The sequence below is a fragment of the Lissotriton vulgaris genome, chromosome 12, assembly GCF_964263255.1.
Source record: "Lissotriton vulgaris chromosome 12, aLisVul1.2, whole genome shotgun sequence".
NCBI classification, from domain to species: Eukaryota; Metazoa; Chordata; class Amphibia; order Caudata; family Salamandridae; genus Lissotriton; species Lissotriton vulgaris.
In genome coordinates, this window is record NC_141700.1 from 89,426,959 (window position 1) to 89,449,699 (window position 22,741).

Below are 22,741 nucleotides of genomic sequence, written 5' to 3' on the forward strand. Positions count from 1 at the left end.
TTGCACACATGGCTATATTTACATTCCTCCTCCATACCCAATCATTTATCCATTAATTTCCAATGTTCCGCCATGACATCTGTGGTATTCTTTTTTTCCATAGAATCCATGGCGTCCCTTTAAGAGAGGGGAGCAAGCTACCATTTGGTGGTTACCTTAACTTCTGAAAAGAATAGTTCTTTCTCTATTGTAATACAGGAACATCAAATGTTTGTCACAGCTCTGCAGAACTTTGGTTTCAATATTTCTCTATCAGTTCAAATATTTATATGGGCACCTCTTCCTTATGGACCTCTAATCCAAGGTTTCTAAGCAGATAACATTCACTGATTTATTAATGCAATTACCTTTGTTTAATTTCTGTAAGAAAGTACTTTCTGATAGCAAGAAACAAATGGCTGGTTTCTAACTAATCTTTATGTCAGGAGTTTTTATAAAAATAACCATTGCACTTATGATTGGATTTTGTGTGTATTTTTATGTGTATATTATTTGTGGCAGATTGGTTTTGTCATGCACATTATGGATGAAAATAATACGTGTTTTGAAACTACCAATAAAAAAAATATTTCAAGTAAAATTATTGTTGATGATTTTGAGATATAATGCCAATTTCAGCTGAGGTTGGTTTGGGACTTAGTCAGTTTTTATAAGCAGGTGAGTAAAGGTGAGCACTATAATATTCTGTAACATAAGACCACACAATGGAGACCTCCATATTGATAGCCTCAGACTTAATGCTGATGGTACTCAGTGAAAATAATTACAAAAGACCCCTGTAAACTGATAAAGGCAGAAAATTACCATGGACATTCTGAACCAATGTGTAGAAGACAGTGCAGACGCTGACCCCAAGAGCATGCATATTCTCTCGCCTAACTTGACATTGTCCCAACACAGTCGCGATGGCATAGAAACCTCAATATGTTAGTTGATTTATAAAATGAGAAGATATGCAACAAGACCACCCTTCACATAACCAAAAACTAGCAAAGAATGACAAGGTGACACATAGTACAAGTTGACAGCGTGTTATGCTTTGATATGTAGCCCAAATATTGACACAAAATTCTGTAATGTAATAGTGTGCAGTTGTATTTGCCAAACTCAATAAAACTAAATAGAAAAATGTAAACTCACACATAAACTATTGTATTGTATGTGTAAGGACCCACCTCTCAATACCTCCAATTCTGATTGTAGTAAATACACAGAGTTTTGAAGTGATGAAGCGGGGGGGGGAAGGGGATTAGGAAGGGAACAGCTGGGAAGGAGATCTGAAAAGGAAAAGTTATTGTTGCACGTATTCTGTTGCTTCTTTCTATCCAAGAAGTAAAATTATACAAGGACTATGTTGGAATTATTATGGAATCTACTTAGTTTTCAGTAGAACTAGACTGACCACATATTTATGCATATGTATAATTATTACACATTCTTGTCCTCTTATTGTCCTTCTCAAACAAAGATATTTGCAGAATGAGATTCCCAAAGAATCAGCTCACAAAACTGTCTTTCCTCTTTTTTCAGCAAATAATTATGGAGAACCTGTCAATGTACCTCTAAACTTCTTGAATGCCTCTTTGACATCATTATTTCTGACACTATAAACAAATGGGTTCAGCATAGAAGTCAACATGCAGTACGTTATACTTATCCATATGCCCTTATCAAGCGAGATGACTGAGGATGGACGAAGATATATAAAAATTATTGGGCTAAAGAAAATGACTGTGGATGTGATATGGGAGAAACAGGTAGAAAATGCTTTCTTTCTTCCTTGGGAGGACTGTATTCTCATAATGACTATAATGATATGACCATAAGAAATTAATATACAAAGGAGGGGGGATACCGCAGCTGCAGTGGACTCAGTAGAGAGAACAAGCACATTAAGGGAGATGTCTGAACAGGATAGCTTTAGAAGAGCTGGAAGATCACAAAAGTAGTGCTGGATTTTATTAGAGTCACAATAGATTAGCTTGGCGGCTAAGCCACTATGCAATGCTGAATGTAGAGAGGCGATCACCCAGGTACAGCTCACGGTCAAAGCACAGAAGCGCTTTGTCATAATCTGCGCATAATGTAATGGATGACAAATTGCCATGTACCGATCACCGCCCATTACTGCCAGCATGAAAGTGTCCATATTGCCAAATGCAAGGAATAAAAATAACTGGGTGATGCAAGCTGAGAAAGATATGGTACCCTTCACAGATAGGAGGTCCGCCAGCAACTTTGGCACTGTCACAGTTGTGAAACCGACATCTACCCAAGCCAGGATGCTCAAAAAGAAATACATCGGTGTGTGAAGTCGAGAGTCCATCCTGATGATTATAAATATTGTTAGGTTTCCAAGCAAGGTGACAGTATAGATAGCGAGGAAGATGAAGAAGAGAAGAAGCTGCTGCTCTGGGCGAACCGGGAATCCCAAGAGGATAAATTCTGTGGCAGAGCTCTGGTTTCTTATCTCCATATTGAAGCAGATCTGTAAGGAACAAAACAGTGTTTTTGTAGCCAAGCAACTGTTTGCCATTATCACTTGTCTTCAGCGTCTGTCGTGAACCCTACTTATCAGGGGGCATACCCGGGTATATCTCCTAAGCCCCAAAAAGATTTATGGGTAACATACCCTCTTCAGAAAAAAGGAGAATGGGCAGATGTCTCTCATTCAACACTACACGCAGTGCTTAATTTATAAACAAATAAGTGCCAGTGCCCAAATTACAGCACCTACAATACAACTAATCATCACGCTGCTAAAGTGTAGCAATTCAGACTGTTCAAGACCCCTAAAGCTATAAAAATGGCTTCTGTGGTAGGTATTAGTGGTTTAAATGTATATTGAACTAATAAAACAACCCTCAGCAGCCAAGGGTACTTCATCCCCCAACCAGTAGTGCGCTAGGAGGCCTCTGTGCAGAGTGATTGAGAAAGGGAGCGGGGCCTCTGAGGACGTCTTATCGATCTTGCTGTGGGGGACTTACTTGTTACAACAATAGGGATTTGTGGCCCCCAACGACCCTCACTTGCCGAGTAGTGCTCAGGAGGCCCGTGTGCAGAGGGGTTGTGAAAGGAGGCGGGCCTCCGATGACATCTCAGGAATGCGGCTGGTGAGGGACTTACTTGTCGCAACAGTAGGGGTTCTTGACCCCCAACGACCATCAGCAGCCATGCAGACTTTGTCCCCCATAAAAGGTATAGGAGGTTCCCCTGTAATATATAGCAGGGAAGGGGATCTTGACACAGAGAAAGATTTAGAGTCCCTGTCTTAAACGTAGCAGACTAGGATTGCTGAGCCATCTCTCTTAGAGGGGGTCTAGATAGGGACGTAGAATTATTCTACATATCCCTGAACAATACAATTTGGTGACAAAAGCAAGGCAGACTAGACAACTAAAACAAAGTGAATTAAAATGAAACAACTAGTGGATACACCAAGCAAACAATTTTTAGATTAAAAATCATGAAATTTATTCTTTACCTCCCGGCTGGGTTACAATCTAAAACATAATAAAAAAAACAATTTAAAAAACCACCAACAGTGATAATACAGTGAATATATGTACAGTCAAAGTAAAAACAGTCGACGCAGCGTTTCGGTGCTATTCAATCTTGACACCTTCATCAGGACATTAACAACATTTGACTCCGTATCTGTATTTCAAGTGGGAAGAGCGTTTCAATTGCTTTACGGTTTGTTGTAGACTTCTGGTATTTATAGTCTCTTCGAATTTCCATCCAGACGACAGCACGGAGGAGCAGGGAGGCCGAACATTTACCAAAAGATATCCTTTTCTTCCCATCAAGATAAGAATTGGAGGACTAAATATCACCATAGCATTATTCTAAGAGACTCACCTGATATCAAAGCAGGTTTAAAGACCTTAAGAAGTTACTCCCTTTATCAACGGTGGCCCCTCCGTGCACATAGAAGATCTTATTCTTGATCCTTAAGCTCAAGAGACTATAAATACCAGAAGTCTACAACAAATTGGAAAGCAATTGAAACGCTCTTCCCACTTGAAATACAGATACGGAGTCAAATGTTGTTAATGTCCTGATGAAGGTGTCAAGATTGAAAAGCACCGAAACGCTGCGTCGACTGTTTTTACTTTGACTGTACATATATTCACTGTATTACCACTGTTGGTGGTTTTTTAAATTGTTTTTTTATTATGTTTTAGATTGTAACCCAGCCGGGAGGTAAAGAATAAATTTCATGATTTTTAATCTAAAATAATTTTGCTTGGTGTATCCACTAGTTGTTTCATTTTAAATCACTTTGTTTTAGTTGTCTAGTCTGCCTTGCTTTTGTCACCAAATTGTATTGTTCAGGGATATGTAGAATAATTCTACGTCCCTATCTAGACCCCCTCTAAGAGAGACAACTTTGTCCCCCAACCAGTAGTACGCCAGGAGGCCCCTGTGCCCTTAATTAGGGGTAGCAGAGCAATACTCCACCTGCTCACGGAACTTCCCGGAATTTGGTAGTGTTTTTCAGCAACTCCACGGAATTCGCACAGTGAAATTCTGCAAACTCCACCCATGCCTAGTTTTAACGACACCATCTCTCGAATCTGCTGCGCTTAAGCGCACAGGGTTTTTAATGTTCTGCTAGCAACAATAGGAGAAGTTAAAATCAGATTCCTACTGTGTTCATGGATCAACTAATAGCAAAGCTAAAAGTTCATCAGATTTATAAATGGAGGTGCATCCTAAATGATTGATAAGGTGTGTGTGGTATCATGTATGGGCAAGAGGTTGAATGCAAGAACAAGTCAATGTGCAGATGAATGGATTCATGAGTGTGAGAATGAGTGTCCAAGTGCATTGATGGAAACATCAATTTATCCAACATTGAATCATTCTTGCATTTATTCATATATTCATTCACCTATCCTAATAACAAAAAGACACTCACAAACCTAACCAATCAACAACGAAGAGGGTAATTTCAGTGACCACTCACACCTATTGTCTTTGCCAATTCTTATTTCATTTTAAATCTGAGAGTTGCATGTGTGTGTAAATGTGCTGTAGATGATGATGGCTCAGATTGAGCATCAAACATCAGGAAGCTAAAGGTTACCCCGTGGTTTAATGTCCTTGGAGATGCTGGGCTGGGTGAAATAGCATCCTCTGTGTCCGGATGAGAACTTCAGAAAAGAAAGAGGTGGCATTTGCTGTCATCTGGGTATCTGCTGTAGTCTGCTTATGCTTCTTTACTGTACAATGGTGAGTCGGTGTCACAGACTTGCACCAAGCTGTGCTTCAGTCAAAATGATGGTGTTTGCCTCCACCAATGAGAGGGCTCAATATGACATTCAATACTTTGGAGACTTTTTAGATATTGACGGTCCTACTGTGATCCATTATTACCAGCTAGGCGGAACAAAATGCTTTCATGTGTTCATTTTGTTCCACCTGATTATTAGTTGTTGATAATGTGTTTTCCTCCACCAGTTTTTCTGGGTGTGGAAGAATCTGAATAGATTTTTTTTAGCCTGTAGAACTGGCCAGAACAATCGAATGAGATTTTGACAGCAGCCAAGTCTGATTCAGGTTTTTTTTTTACTAGCAGACACAAGTGAACTATGTTGTCCTTCTACTCCCACATGTCCTTCCTCATAGAGCGTGCAGCATATCTTTGCCATCTATTCAGAGTTGGTGGTAAATGTTTGTGGTAAATCTCACGGAATTGAGATTTACCGCATATTTACAGACTAGGGCCCAGATAATCTGACCCTACACTGTAATTCCCCATTCCATGGGGACAGAGGACGCCCGCATTGACCATCTATCCCATACACATTGTGGACCAACTACCACATATTACCCTTTATTAACTCTTGAAATCTGCTGATTCAAGAATGTGTGCACAGGAATGACTTTCATGGATCTCACTGTGTGTCTCTTGTATGTTGAATCATAACAGGTGTCTGGGAAACACCACATGGATTGCAAACATAGTTGTGTTATTAAAAGTGTACATTGGACCACCTCGGGGACTGCGCAGCTTATGCACCTCATCAACGGTTTACTGAGAACATCTCTGCTACCAGATCATGGCAGCAAACCTGCATTTGGGGTTCTTTAAAACTTTAATTTCTTGTGTCACAGCTATTATTCTATGTGTGTCACAGGCAATGTTCCCTCTAATTTCTTTCCTCTATGTGCAGCAGTGTAAGGTCTCTGTGCACTGCAGCAAAGGCTATGTGCAAATAGAAACCATCCATGCATGAGAGCACAGCTATGAAAATCAGTGGCAAATACCAGTCTAAAAAATGTGTTTACAAAGAAGTGTGAAAAGTTAATTTCCGCACATATAGCTCCATGTAATATGTTCTTGAGACATGTAGATTCACATGCCATGACATGAATTGTTCACACAGGCATGTACTCTCCAGGTTTAGAAAAGGACAGAACTACGAAGGTTGTACTATTATAGGATTTTATTGAACATTCCCGATTGGAGCACTGTTCATCTTCTTTACAACCATCAATATGTGTTATAACTTGGTATGTCTTTCCCTCTCCCTGCCCCCCTCCCCTTACATGGTCTCACCCACCTTTAGAATGTTGGAGTGAAGCTCGCCTTGGAATGTTGGGGAGCTCACTCCAGTTGTTGGCACTGAAGAATCCGGTTCGCATTAAACTCCTCTTCACTTCACTTCCGTTTGGAGTATTCTTCTTAACAAATATGTCCAGCGCTTTTAAATGTACATGTATGTTTAAAGGAGTTGAGAAGACATGTACACACTTTGATCTTGGACCTTCAGTGAGGCTACAGACAACATGCGATACCTGTCTGGATTGTCATTTGTGTACGTATAGTGGCAATGTGTGGTGCAACCTTCAGTGGCCTCCTGACAATGGCCCCAGCACATATTTTCTGAAAATTAAGCACTTAGTGTAACTAAGTATCCTTTCACACAGGTATGGCTGAAAACTTGACCAAGAATCCTGTGCTTATAAAACTTAAGCTCTGTTTGCACGCCCCTGGGTTTTCTGTTGCTAGATCCAGACACAACAACGACAGACATACAATTAAATCAAGCCAGACCAATTGACTTTTTCAATACTTGCTAGCTGTATCAAATAGATAAGTGCCAATGATTTTGTTGTAATGATGGGAACTAAAAAATGCTGGCCTTTGCACTCATTTTCTCTACGCCTAGGCCAGTTTTCTCCCCACTTTTTCCTGAAATCCTCCATTTGCATATCTTGGACATCATCTCTTTCCACTTTAGCACCATCCTTTTGCTGTCCTGCACATACTTCCTTTCATCTCATCTACTTCAATAGATCCTCCCCACACAGCATCCACCTGCTATAAGCACTGTATCTTGTTCCTCATTGGCCCTGACTTGTTTTGAAAGTTGTGCAACTTCTCCAAACACTTTCCCAAGATTACAATGTGTACATATGTCACTATCACTCTCTGTGGTCTGCGGTGAGGACAAAAATTGGAGGTGCATGTAGTCTGAACACGTTTAGGACCCAACTCACCGACAAGCACTGTGAGAAACTGACACTGCATTCTGCCTCAAGTCCAGAGCTATCATTCACGTCCTTTCATATTCATGCATCCACAATTCCTACTCAATAACACCGCTGGATGTAGCCTAACTCAAAATGAACACTGCACAAGTGTCATATGTTGCATACAAAACTACAACTCCACAACATTTGAAAAAACAAATCCTCTTAGGAAATACAGGATGAAATAATATGTCAAGGATCCAAGTACCTTAGAGTATTTTGTTTTTAATGGGCTGGTTATACGGTGGTAGGAGCCAGGTGGCAGCGTACGAACTATAGTTGTGCTTATGTCGAGCCACAACACAATGGGCAAAGAATGCACAGTGAAATCTGCTAAAGAATAAAAAGTGCTTGTAGCTACTCAACCAAAAGGTTTTGGTGATCCTCTAAACCAAAAAGTTTGGTGATCTTCAGTTACAATGTACACACATACACTTTTATGCTTGTGTCTTAGTAAACAAATAATGTAGTCAAATGGCCAACACATCTACTGCAGAGATCTGCAGCATGCAGAGCACATCCTTGAAGACTGATAGCGTTAATATCGCTTTAAAAATGCAACACAGCTGGACCCTTCTTTTTGTAAAAGAGTCCTCTCCCCATGCTTGAGAATCCTAAACAACATGTGGAGTAGAGCATAATAGATACAGAGCCTGGAATTTTTTATATGTTTATATGTTTAATAAGCTTTATTGATGAAGACAATTACAAAAAGTAAGCCAATAACTTAATATATTAACATTAAAATGACCAGAAGGGAAAGTGGGCAGCAAAATAGAATGGAAAGCTATGTTCATTTTGACAATATCATAGAGGGAGGGGGAGAAAGGGAACAGAATATAAGTCAACAACTGAAGATCGAATGTCAATATCAATACAAGCTACTAAAGAATAAGGAAATAATCAAAACACCTACAAAACAATACAATGATGGAAAATTGTATAAAGAAAAAAAACCAGCAATAATAATAATCTCTGTAGGTTGAAATTACTCAGAAGTAGTACGTAATACACACACTTTGGAAGCTTATTTAAATAACTAGTTAAAGATGACCAAAATACATCCCTGTTTACAGCTGTTTTAAAAGAAGAGGCAAAAGCAATATCCAATCTGTGATAGCGACAAACAGTATTCCACCAAGACTAAACTGAGAGATTAGTGGAACATTCCCATTTAGTGTAATTTGCTGAAAGGCTAAAGCTGACATCAGGTCAAATAATTCCTTTTCATTTATAGGTAATCCCAATGACTCTCATAAACTTCCTATAAATAGAATACCATTCGATAGATGAGTATGCAAATCAAAGATGATTGAAATAGGAGACTAGGTATTATTCCAAAAGGAGGCTACAGCAGGGCAGGAGAACAAGAGATGCATCAAATCAGCAAAAGGAGTGTCACAAGACCAACAAGCCTTACTACTAGTGTATGTATAGCTAGCTATGGATAGTGGGGTAAAATATAATCTATGGCATAAGAAAAACATGGATTGAGTGGTGGATGCGGACCTTGAGATCTTCAAAGATCTAGCCCAGGTCTTACTCCAAAAATCGGTATTCCAAACACAACCCAAATCCGTCTCCCAGGTAAGTTCCAATTTAGATTTAGGACTATCAGACTGTGGGGTAAGAACATGTTTATAGATCAGGGATGCTTTGGGAAGTACCGTTAAAATTCTAAGAAGTGGATCCTCTGCAGGTGTAACGACATTTGAAAGAAGAGTAGAAAATACATCTAGAATAATTCCCATTAGGATTGAGAATTTGTGCAAAATGAGTGAGGACACTTAAAAGTAGCCTGACACTGAGGGAAAGAACAAGGAGTCATACCATCAAACACATCTTAGACCCAAATAATTCCCCTGGATCTCTAGGATTTCCAATAAAGAGGTCTATTGTTAATGGTAATGAGATGATTGTACCAAAAATGTAAGAAGGAGTCTCTATAAGTGATCTTCACTTAGCAATGAAGCCTTAATATTAAATAAGTATGTTTGAACAGTGGGAGGTAGGTGATATTGGCCCTCGTAGTTAAGGCAAGAACTTCCTTTACAGAGAGAAAGGTCCGAGTAAGGACCGTTCAATGGTGACCCATAACGGGATGAAGGGGGAGGAGTTAGTGAGAAGCGACTTAGAACCTAGCCTAAGACAAAAAGTCTTGTGATAGAGACGGAAGTCAGGAAAATTCACTCCTCCATTAGATTTAGGTTTCCTGAGTTGTGACAAGGAAAATCTAGATTTTTTATTATTCAATAAAAATTTGGTGAGGAGGGAATCAATATTCGTAAAATAAATAGACTAGAATATGAATGGGAATCATAGAGAAAATATACAGCAGATGGGGCGTAATCATAATTTTAATAGAATCAAGATGACCCCACCATGAAAGGAATAGAGGATTCCAGGAAGAAAGGAACTTCAAAATACCATCTTGTCCTTCCCTCATGTTAATTTTAACGGAATCCGATATGGATTTGTTGAACCAAATGCCTAAGTACTTGATTCAAGAACTATTCCATCAGAAATTAGTTGAATAAAAATGATGTTTTAAACAAATTTGGGTAATGAGAATAATTTCTGTCTTGTCAGAATTGATTTTATAACCTGAAACTTATGAAAAATCTGAAATTTCTTGCATTATAGGAGAAATAGAAGATTTAGGAATAGATATAAAAAGCAAAATATCGTCCACATAAGTGTTGATCGCCATAAAGAAATCCAGAAATAGAAGTGTTCTGGCGGGTATAAGATAGAAAGGTCTCAAGTGATAAAATAAATAGAAGGTGAGATAAAGGGCAACCTTGACGCACACCATGCTTCATTGAAAAGAATTGAGAGAGAAGGCTGTTAACTGTTACAGAAGCTCTAGGAATTGTATATAGTAAAAAGACATGAGAAATAAATTTAGGGCCAAAACTATGCCAATGAAGAGCTTTAAATAAGAAGGACCAATCCACCCTATCAAAAGTCCTCTCCGCATCAATAGAAATTGCAGCTAAAGAGTAAGAGAGGGCTGGAGCCTTATTCAAAACTAAAAGTATTAACCAAAAATTATCTAATGGTAGGTAGGTAAATTTCTTTATTCAGCATTATACAAAAAACCATAAAAGTACAGCTAAAAATGCTAATAATACACATATTCTTGTCATCTATACATAAGATTAAAAAGAAAAAAGGGCACGGAAGTATTCATTACAATTCATTACAATTTGTTAGTCCACTGTCTGACCCCCACTCCTTTTCACGGTTCCTCTTGTCTCTCTTAATGTAAGTGCTAGCCTTAAAAAACTTGTGATGGAGAGCAGGGTCAGGGGATCTTGCGCCATTTGTAAGTGTAAAAGGGCAACCTTAGCATGCCTAAATTTCATTTTCTTCAACAACTTAATCAGATACAGGCGCCTGGGCAATGAATAAAAAGGGCGTAACAATACAAAATGAAGGGTATCCTGTGGAGATCGTTGATCGCAGCCGCAGGAACCCTTTGGCTCTACGTAATTAGTAAAACCTGCCGGATCAGCTAATAAATAATGTAAAAGGTTGAGCCTAAAAGGTGTTATTAAAAATCTGTCCTGAGCGTTGTATGTAAGGGCAAGGTACGGTTCCGTTCCTTCGCTAGACCTCACTAAGCCATAGGCTCTGACTGACTGTTTTCTCCATTCCTTCTCCTCTCTAGAGGCATTTATATAGATGGTAAACCTCTTCTTCACACTAGCTTTATCCCGGCCTACACCTCCGGTCGGGTTTGAGTAGAGATCCTTACAGCCAATATTTTCAAAAATGACCTTAAGAGACTTCAGCATGGAATGTCCATTCCCGTATCCCTGCCAAGGCAATCCGTAATTATTTGCCTGGTCAATTCTGCCTCCGGGTTGTCCCAGATCTTTAGTCATGCTAACAGGGGTCTGACCTGAATCATGTCCTCTATAAAGGCTTCCCCCCCAGCTCTTCATGGGCAATGTAAGCAGGGGCACCCTGTGAGACCTTAAGGAGCCTTCTCATGTATTTATTCTCCTCCACCTGCAATTTATCAGAATTGGTGAACCCCCAGAGTTCCGGACCATACGCCACCTTAGAATAGCAGATAGAGTTATATAAGCTCATCATTTCCTCCGGGGACCACCGTCCCAGTCTACGACCAAAATTCATTATTGCCCCTGTGCTTGACAATAACCTGTTACAACGCTCCTCAAGTAATATTTTAAAATGTAAGTGCCCATCAAGTAAAATGCCCAAGTAAGAGAAGGACTGCACCTTCTCTAGTTTGTGCTCGCCTATTCTATAATTAAAACATTTCCTTTGTTTTAACCCTGCTTCGATTACATACGACTTGGTTATGTTGGCAGATAGATCTAAATTTCTCATGAAGTCCATGAAGCCATCTATCAATGTATTTAGCCACCAATAGGTATAAGTTTAGGCATTAATCTGCGGTTGATCTATTAGCCCTAAATCCACACTGGACGTCAGTGATAATGTGTTGGTCCTCGGCCCAATTCATCAGGCGATTTAGGACAACACGTCCCAGGACTTTGGCCGTAACGTAAATAAGGGAAATTGGGCGGTAACACTGAGGATTATCTCTATTCCCCTTTTTAAAGATAGGCACTATTGTGGCAGACGACCAGGAGCGGGGAAGTCCTGTAGCTATAGCAGCATTTAATATTCTTGTTAAAATTGGAGCCCACAGATCCACTTTACTTAGGTAGAGGTCCGGCGAAATCCCATCCGGTCCCGGTGCCTTATTTTTACTGAGACCCTGGATACCTGCATTGACCTCCTCTAGGGAGAATTCAAGTGTTACGTTCCACCTCCCCCACCCCGCACCATTATCAGGTGCCTCCTTGTACCTCCGGTTATAAAGCCCTCTATAGTGCTCCATTCACTGTTCCGGGAGAACATTAGATCCTATCTGTAGGCTATTTACATCTTGGAAACAGGGGTTATCGATTATCTTCCAAAAGGTGGTTATATCCTTCCTTTCAGCAGCTCCTCTTAGATCCTCCCAAGTTTGGAGGGCCTTTTTCCGTCGATTTAATTCCTGCTTGTAATTTAGCCTACATTGCATCACCCTTTGTTTGTCCCTTGGGTTACATCTCAAAGAGGCTCTCAACTTGCTCTGTGCGAGAGAGCAGGCTTTATCAAACCACCTAGGATCCTTTTTAGGCTTACCCTGTCCAGTTGTTTTTAAAAGGGCATCTATCAGTTGACCCATTTCCTCGAAAAAGACCACTAAACGTGACCCTTCCACTGATAGGTCTAAACATTTCACTAAAAGCAGTCCGCCCTCTTTTGCTAAAGATCTATAAAAGTCTTCCCCATAAATTCTCGCTCATTTCAGGCACCTACCCTGATCAGTGATCTTTTCTAAATTTGACCCACCCCCCTCTTGGTCATCCTACTTGCATTTGGTGCTAATAAAGACAGTACTAGGGGATTGTGGTCACTAAAGCCGCTCAAATCTATTAGAAAACCCTGTACCCTTTTCTTTCACAATGAGACACTAAAATAAAATCAATGAAGGGGCTACGACCCCTTCCTTTAAAAGTTGGGATAACCCGCTTATTAGGGTCAATGACCAATTAGTCCATTGTGTGTTCAAGCATATGTTTACTCATCAACATACTCAATTCCCTACCCTCCACTGTGTGCTCAAAATGCAGACCCTCCTCAGAATTGCAGGAGGTCCAGTCTTCTTTAATAGGTAGAAAATGTGGGCACAAATGGCAGTTAAAGTCCCCCGCGACTAAAAGCATGGGCACCAATGTACCCTGCTTCTGCTCCTTCAGGTGACTTAATCTCTCATCAAGCTCTCTCGCTCTCTCGCCTCTTGAATTATAGAAATTCACCAGGTTTATATTAAAATCCTTATTTTTAAACCCGAGGCCTAACAGATCTTCTGAGTTCCATTTTAGATCAACCCAGCTCCTTCCCATACCCACATCTACAAATATTAAGAGTTCTCTCCTCGCTCTTCCGGACATGGACTTACTTGCCGGTATCCCGAACGATTTATACCCGACTAAATGAAAATTACTGTGGTCTACCTCCCAGGTTTCCTGTAAGCATATTATTTTGAACTTTCTAAAATATTCCAACCACTCCTGATTCTGAAATTTAAATGCCAGGCCTGCAACGTTCCAGGATACTAGTTCAATAGTGCTCCCTGAAATATTTACATCGGGGCAAAGGTCTGTGATGAGTTTATCAATACTTTGGGACGCTTCAATTCCAGGAGTCCTTATTATGCAGGGGACGAGCTTATGTGTATTCAATATATCTTTTCTTGCCGGCTCCACCACCTGTGGCTTTGAGTTTGTCAGGGCCGCAATCGGTGCATTCTCGTTACCTGATTCTACTCCCTGAAGTCAATCCACTTCACTGAGGTGTCTGCCCCATTGGAGCGGTGCATATCTGTTTTGCAGAGGTAGTGCCGACCCAACCCCCCCATGTTGTCACTACCTGCTGATCATATGTGTTTCCCCCACCTGGTACACCAACCCAAGGATCATTCCTCACCTCTTCAGCCCCCCTCTAGCTCTACTTGGCTTGCCAGAACTGGCCTTAAGACCATTATAACATCCAAGATTCGGTATACAATCTGGTGGAACATATAAATATCTTAAATTCCGAGCCTGAACAAGAGATTTTATCCAGGGGCCCCAGCAAACATGGGCCACCACCCTGGGGTCATTGAAATTAATGACAACGCAGTCTCCTGCGGTGTTTTTTGTCCTGCCTCCTACCCAGTTGACTCTTCTTACTGAGATAATTTTACACCTTGCATCTTGGGGCAATGGTCTGTTTAAATTTAGCCAGTGTGTTGTCTTGTTTTTAAGTCGGTCATGGTATTCGGTTTTACCATCTTCCAATTCTGGAACACCGGTCAGGACAACAACATAAGGGGTACATGCGGGGGATAGGTCTAAGTGGGGACGCAGATTCATTGCCTCATGCTTGTCCCTAACCCTATCGTTACTGTGGGTTGTTTCCTGTACATTTAATGGGACTGTAATTCCTCCTCTTGCTGAACCTCCCCTTAGGTTATCTGGGCCCGTGGGGTGGGCGGCCGGGCCCATTGTTGATACTACTCTAAGACTGGGGCAGGCATCAGGGTCCCTTCCTTCCTCCCCTACTAACTTGTTTACACAGCCACCATTTACTACTTCCTTCTCAATGCGTCCCAAGGTGGGCATTATCAGTCCTTCCAATTTCTCAAGTCTGTTTTCTATTAGTAAAAGTCTATCCATTAGTGGCTCCAATGACAATGAAATAAGGGCACCTATTTTCTGCCAGTGCACTTCTTCCAGCTCCACTAAGTCAATTATATTGTCATCCATGCTGGTGACAGTTACGGCAGACACCGTTACATGTGGGACTTCAGTAATTGGTGTGTCCATGTGTGACAAAATACTCTGTTTGCTTGACTTAGAGGTCTTGGATTTCTTTCCCGTGTGTTGTGTGCCTCCTCGCGTGCCTCCTCTTTTTCTCTTGCCGCACCCCCCCTCCATGTTGAGTCCATGGATTGTGAAAGCTCTTTATGGACTTCTGCCACACACACAACTGTGCTCTTTGTTTGATCCGGCAGTGTCCTTTTTGGCAGTACAGGGGGATCTCCTTCTTTGTTAGGTAGAGGGGGGGGGTTAGGATTTGCTCTGCGTCTGCACTCTCCGACTGGGGTTCCATAGTAATGACAGGCTGGCACAATCTTTCCAGGGAGCGCGCATTGATTATGCTCCCCAAAGATGAGCGTTTTGCAAATGCCGGGTCATGGAAAGGCGCCGTTCCGTAATGGCATTCTTGTGCGCAAGCACAGATGAGGCCCTGGTTATAAACTGGTCAAGGGTTCCTGCCACATACCCTATTCCCGCACCTTTCCTCCCTCTTCCCTCACGTGCTGTCATATTAAGTTACTATTATTGGGGGAAGAAGTTGTTACAGTCGGTTTAAATATTGATGTTAGGGCCCACTTACTGAACGGGTGCTTCCACCGTTAGAATCCAAGACCTTGGAGGGGTGGCCCAGCCCAGCCTCTTCCTGTCTCGGACGGGGTAAGAGGCTGCGCTATGAGCATATTGGCCCGCCTCACCCTCACTCCCTCACTCGCGGCAGCTGTATGGTCCTGCGCTGCACTCTGAGTGATAAAGTCCCCCCAGAGTGTGCGGATGGTGGCGAGACAGCAGTAGGACAGCAGCGACTACCCCTGGGACCCTGTCTCACCAGGGGGTTCCACGGAAGCAAATGCGGGCGAATTCGGGTGAAAAACGCCAAGGGCAATGTTAGTCTACCTTTGACCCAGCCACATTGTTCTAGACCAATTAAAAGCGGCTGGAGAGGTTCAAGACGTAGAGCAAGTAATTTGGCAAATAGTTTATAAACAACATTTGCAAGGGATATAGGACAATAGTTTTGACATTGTTTAGGATCACGCCCATCATTATGAATTAGACATATTGTACCTTCCAAAAGGGTACCATCCGTCTTACCAGTACAAAAAAAGTATTTAAAAAGATCCAAGAGTTTCGGAAGTAGTAGGTTTGAAAACTGCAGATAAAACTCTACTGTGAACCCATCTGGGTCCAGAGTTTTTTTTTTTTAGGGATAGTTAAAGATTTAGATAACTCCAAAATCGATATATCAGAATATAGAGATGCAAAGTCAAGATTAGCATGAGAAGGCGGGGAAACGCAATCAAAATAAGAATCATTAGAGGAGATGAAAGTGGGAGATTCTGGGGTGTATAGATTTATTTTTTTTATTTATATTTTCACAGCGAGAACACACAGACAAGAAAATACATTACAATGAATAGTCACAAAAATTAACACAACTAAGTACACAGGAAGATAAATAAATAAATCAGCAAAAAGGTCATCAACAATTATAAATAACCATACATAAGCAGGGAAGGAAAAATCAGAAACAGGGAAAAATACATAGGGATAAAATGTTTCAAACAAATTCTGCCAAATTAATTTATACTAATCAATATCATTCCTCAAAGTAATTACGGAGCGCACCCCACATTTTTAGACCCAATTGTCTCCTCCTAGATCCTTTAACTGAGAACAAACCCCATTCCAATTTATATAAGCTGTACATTTTAGCTCACCATTGTTGAAAAACAGGTGGATTTTCCTGCAGCCACTCAGTTGCTATGCACAGCCGGGCTACTGTCATAGAAAAAAAAAACAAAGTAGCAATGTTGATATAAAACTTCCACCTGCCTATTCATAGGAATTTTCCCCAGTAGCATCATGGCCAGTGTAATAGCTAGCGGGGTTTTAATAACCAATGACAAAAACTTTTCAATATCCAAAATAAAACTTTGGAGTTTAGCACAGCCAAAAAAGATATGTAAACTATCAGCGTCATCCTCCCTACAACAAAAACATTAACCCTCGTATCGACCCCCCCATTTTGCCATTCATGCCGGGGTATAGTATAAATCAAATAAAGTTTAAAAAAATTGGACTTTAAGGTTTGCAGACATTAATGAATCTTTCGCCAACATAAGCATATCTTCCACTACAATTTCGGAGTCCCCTAAAGCAGTAACCCACTTCAGTCTAACTTTATCAAGGTCATCTGATCTTCCCAATAATAACATTTGATATATAACTCCAATTTTTACCTGCCTTTTAACCCCTTCTACCACCATATTTGTTTGCATAGCCACATTTGGGTGAGCTAAAAAGTCTCGAATTTGAAGAAATTTGGAGAAATAGGTTCTGGGAAGAGCAAACTGGGCCATTATTTCCTCAAATGATTTACAACTCCCATTATCCAGGTACAGTTCCCCCAAAACTCTAACCCCTTTCCTCTGCCACATTATGGACATATGGTCCAAGAATATACCTGGTAAATCCCTGTGAGCCTTAAAGGGTGTATAATAGCAAATTTTCCCCATTGCAGTTGTTTTAAATAACCATTTCCAAACTTTAAATGCACTGATCAATACTTTAAAGCGCGTGCGTTTATAATAACTTCCATCCAACTCAGTCAGTCAGTCAATACATCTTTATTTCGGTTAATAAAAACCATAACAGCAATGCGCTACAAAAATTCATTATATACACATTATATACACATTAAATTTTGTACAGAAATAAGATATAGACATGATTGCAGTTCAAACAATCTAAAACAGTTAAAATCCTTGATTCAAAGAGAAAAGAGACAAAATCTGTATCATGTATATAAAGGCCCAACCCTATTTTGAGACAATCCTCATTCAGTTATGTGTCCTCCTGATAGTGAATTTATTAGGGTGAGTCTGATTTTATTTATTCGTGCTGCTGCTACCAAAAACTGGCTACACTATGCATAACCTGCATAGAATCAAGCATTTGTAAATGTAGGAGGGCAGGCCTCACCTGGACGAATTTTAGTTCCTTAAGAACAGGGTATAAAAAAGTTTTACGGGCTACCAGAAAGTGCTCACAAAACATCACCAAGTGGAGCGTGTCCTGTGTAGAGAAACTATCACAGGTGCAGGGTGGAGTATCTTCAGGGGTCCCCCACTTCAGATAGGTGCCTAGTATGAGGTGGATGAGGTTGAACCTGAATCTAACTAAAAGGAAACGATGGTAAGAGTTGGTCACGTACTTCAGATAGGGTTCCATGACTGGGGAGATCGTAAATTGATAGATTGATCTAACCATAGGTTTCCTGAGTTCAACTTCCTCCCTTTTCAACTCAAGTAAATTGAGGAAGTTACGCTTGATCCACCCTAGATCCTCATTCCTGAGACCCTGCGGTGACAGATACATTTCCGGACGCCCCAGCCTCACGCATGCCGCTCTAACATACGCGAGCTAGGGTATTCTATCTACTCTATCCAGGGCCATACAATCCTTGAGTATTAGGTGGTTAAGCGTGATCTCCTCATTTAGCCAGGTTTTAACCCATCGTAATAAAGGGGCCATTTTTAAGTGATCAGAAATATACCCCAAGCCTACTTCACAGTGGATGGAATATGTGGGGAATGATTGAGGGAGTGACAGAAGGGATCGTAGGAACTTATTTTCTATGATTTGGATCCCTGTTGTTGGAACATAGCCCCATATATCAGCCCCATATGAGGCAATTACAACGCACTTTGATTTATAAATGCGGATCATAGCCTCCATGGGTCTTGCACCCAATCTTTTTGAAAAATTCATAAGGGCTGTGGTAGATCTTGCAACCACGTTACCCTTGAGTTTCAACTGGGGTCCCCAATTCCCTCTTTCATCAAATAATACCCCTAAATAACAAAAGGAAGGTACCCTTGAGATTGGCGTTCCATTGCATCTAAAGGTTTTGATCTTCATGGTTTTCCTACGTAAACCAGCCACCATTACGTAGGATTTCGAGGTGTTGATTTTTAATTCTAAAGCCTCCATAAAGGAGCCAAAATGATCTAACAATCTTTGTAATCCAGTACCAGTTCGAGCAAGTAGGACGGCGTCGTCCGCGTACAGGAGGACCGGTATAGCCGACCCTCCCATACGCGGCACGTCCAGGATGGCCAGATCTAAAGGTTTACCCAAAGAGTTAATGTCGAGCATAAATAGGAGAGGGGCCAGAATGCAACATTGTCTGACCCCTCTTCTAGATCTAAATTGCTCGGTACATCTGCCCTCCCTTGTTACCCTAACAGAAGCCGACAAGTTCTGGTGAAGATCATTTAAAGAATTAACCAACGTAATGTCCAAACCCATATCCCGCAAAATGAACCATAATTTAGAACGATTTACCAAATCAAATGCGGAAGAAAGATCCATAAAACCCAAATATAAAAGCCCCTCCTTCACCACTGTGTACTTACTAATAATAAAATGAAGGTTTAGGCATTGATCCATGGTCCCCTTATGTGCCCTAAAACCGTACTGGAGATCAGAGAGAACCCCACTCCCCTCAAGCCAATCTCCCAATCTCTGTAAGATAACTCTGCCTAAGATCTTTACGGCAGACTCCAGCAGGGAGATTGGCCTGTAGCAAGCGGCGTCTCCCCTGTTCCCTTTCTTGAAAATCAGAACAATAATAGAGGTTGACCAGGAGGATGGGGAGCCTGTGGTGAGTATTGCATTGAAAACATTTGTTAGAATTTTGGACCAAAATTGTGGGTACAAAATATAAAGATCTGCAGGGACCCCGTCCGGGCCAGGGGCCCTATGTTTGCTAGTATCTTTAATTGCCTTTTCCACTTCAGGGATGTTAAACTTAATGGACATATTGTTTCGAGGTACAACTAGATCTGAGGGAGTAGTAGGCTCAATATCATAGATGTTTCTAAAGTGATTAAGCCAACTCTCATCTTCAATTACGCAGTCCATATCTGATTTCCCCTCCTCAGTGAAAAAAGACTGATTAATGATAGCCCAAAATGTTTTGCTGTCTCTCAACACATCAACAGATTGTAAATGACCCCAAGCTTCTTCCTTAATTTGGTTCTCACGATTTGCAAGTGCCAGTTTGTATTCCTTACGAAGGTTCGCCACAATTAGCCTATCCCTGGGTTTACGTTTCAGTGCTTTAAGTAGGGCACTATGGGCGAGTGAGCATTTTTTGTCAAACCATTTAAACACCTTCTCACAATGTGAGCCATTTCTAGACTCCAAATTCTTGGAGGTCCGTGAGCATATCTCTAAATAGGCATCCACAACATCAGCCCCTGATGCAGTGGAGTCTAAGCAGACAGCCATATTGTCCTCAGTTTCCTTTGCAAGTGTTTTAAAAAAGGTTTCTGGAATAAACCTCTCCCATTTTACCCTCCTACCCTGCCCTCCAGTTGACAAGTCTTTTGAGGCCACCACGCTTGATTTCCTCCCATGCAAGAAACTCTCAAGATCTATAGCCAATAAGACGGGGTTGTGGTCACTAAAAATTGCGATCGCTACACTGTACTCCTGCGTTTTGGCTAACACCCCAGGGGAAACAAAAATATAGTCGATAACTGTGTTTGCGTCCCTCCCAATAAATGTAGGTGCTCTAAACTCGTCATTACCTAAGCCTGGTTCGAATAAATTTGAGTTGGCAAGAAGACTCTCAAGGGCATCACCATCCTCACTATGTTCAAAATGGGGGACCCCTTCCACAGGTGATCCTCCGTATACATCATTATAACAATCCCCTCACAGGGGTGAATATTAAAATCTCCCATAATAACCATCTCTGGGACAGAAGTGCGATCATGTTTGTAGACTGACAGAAAATCAGCCAGGGCAGTCAGATGCTCATTCTCAGATGAACCCGCCCTAGAATTATAAAAATTAACAATTAGAAGTTTTTGTTGATCTGAAAGAGTCCATTCAATTATTAATGAGTTCAGAGGGGTGGGATCTATTTTTTTGAAGACCCCAACCAAGTTAAGTGAGAACAGTGTAAGCAAGCCCCCTTTAGCTCTTCCTCTCAGCCCCGGTACTGCTGGGATTGAGAAACTAAGAAAGCCATCTAATGAAAAACTGGGTGATGTATCCCATGTCTCTTGAAAGGCCAAAATATCATACTGCTTTACAAAGCCCTGCCATAAAGGGTCAGAAGTTTTTTTGATTAGTCCAGCCACATTCCAAGTTAGCATTTTGCAACATGGACTTATTATTTCTTTATGTGTGTTTTTAGCTCCAATTTGTAGTGGACTTCTATTTCATTGACTCTAATTACTATGCAGTGCCAAGTTGATCCATTTTACATTTATTTCTGTGTTTCTTTCTACCTCTTTTTGCAAGGTGGTACATTCATTTTTCTCTGGAGATCTAGCAAGTGCATTTCTTAGGACTGGTACAGTCTTTGTCCCTACCTTCTTATGTTTCGGTGGAGTTTCATCTCCTATAAAAGGACTAGGGTAAACCTCTGGAATTTGTTTGGTAAGTATTATACCCCAGGTTTTTAATATCTTTTGCTCCTTCATTATCTGATCAGCTATAGATATTGAAGATAGTGAGATTAAGGTTGGGGTCTGGCTATTCCTGTCATCCTCCATAAATTGAACAGATATCATGTCATTAGATACAATGTTATTGAGGGAAGGTATGGATTTAAAAAGTCGCAGTAAATTCCCTCGATTAAGAATATCATATCTACCTCTGGAGCGGAATTCTGGTGTAAATATGAGTTTCTCATTGGTTTCAGTATTGTGTTGATTTGCAGCCTCCGTTTTTTTAGTATGTTTCGTTGTACAGGTTATTGTTTTATTCCCATTCACGCATTTAATCTGCAAATGGTCTCGTTCAGATATTATGTCGTGACTACTTTCTGCCCTTCTCTCAGTTAGGGCAATGTCTTTTTTTTGTATTTTCCTTCATACATGCTTTGAGATGAGAATTCAATGTTTCTGTCTCTTTAGTAGCGCTGCTTCCATTCATTGTATCAGAGTTAAAAGTAGTTTGATCTCTTTCTTCCTTGTTTGGATTTTTATCCTGGTTAGGTCCCATTTGAAGGACCTGCAGTATCCATGGAAGCCCTAGAGTGTGAATGAAGACATTTCTGAAGATCTGCAGGATTTTCAAATGTAGAGGTGCAGTTCTGGAAAGTCACTTTAACCCCTTCCATGCTCATGACGAGCTCAGCTCGTCATGAGGCACAGTTGTGCTGATGATGAGCTGAGCTCGTCATGACACCAGCAAAATGGCAATTTCCAGCACAGGGGAAAAATAACCACAGCAGCGATGTGGTTAAACAAGCAAGGATGAAATAACCCATTCCGCGCACCCATGTTACACAAGGCTGGTCAAAGCACAAGGAATTATTTCCGTTGTTTGGCAGTTAATTTGGAGACATCTTCAGATAAAAACAATTTAGCTCCAGACCAAAGTAATTGTTTTTTAGTTTTAGCTGCATTTAGGACTTGTAGAAGCTCAGTAAATGTACAAAATAGGATTATTATGTCACAGGGTTTTAAAGGAGCAGACGAAGAAGAGAAGTGGGGGCCTAGTCTATGAGCGCGTTGAATATTCAAAACTGTTGATGCTGGAAGCTCCAGATGTTTTGGAAGGATGGCGTGAAGAAGGTTACAGGATCATCTTCCTCAAATCCTTCTGGAAGGCCATACCAGCGAAGGTTATTGCACCTGTTTCTATTTTCAAGATATTCAGCCAATTTTTTTTAAGAGTAAAACATCCTTCTCGAGAGATAAAACCTTTTAGAGACTTCTGTATATCACTTACATGTTGTTCCACTGTGGATACTCTTGAATCAAGTGAGGACCACTTCGTAT

The 22,741-nt window shown here is 40.8% G+C and overlaps 1 protein-coding gene across 1 annotated transcript; it reads right to left on the reverse strand.

Annotated features, from left to right (window-relative positions):
* Positions 1 to 1,537: 1,537 nt before the first annotated feature.
* LOC147673453 (olfactory receptor 1J1-like) lies at positions 1,538 to 2,476 on the reverse strand. The gene has a single exon (XM_086945505.1). It carries the CDS (start codon positions 2,474 to 2,476, stop codon positions 1,538 to 1,540), a length of 939 nt encoding a protein of 312 aa, XP_086801631.1.
* Positions 2,477 to 22,741: the final 20,265 nt, after the last annotated feature.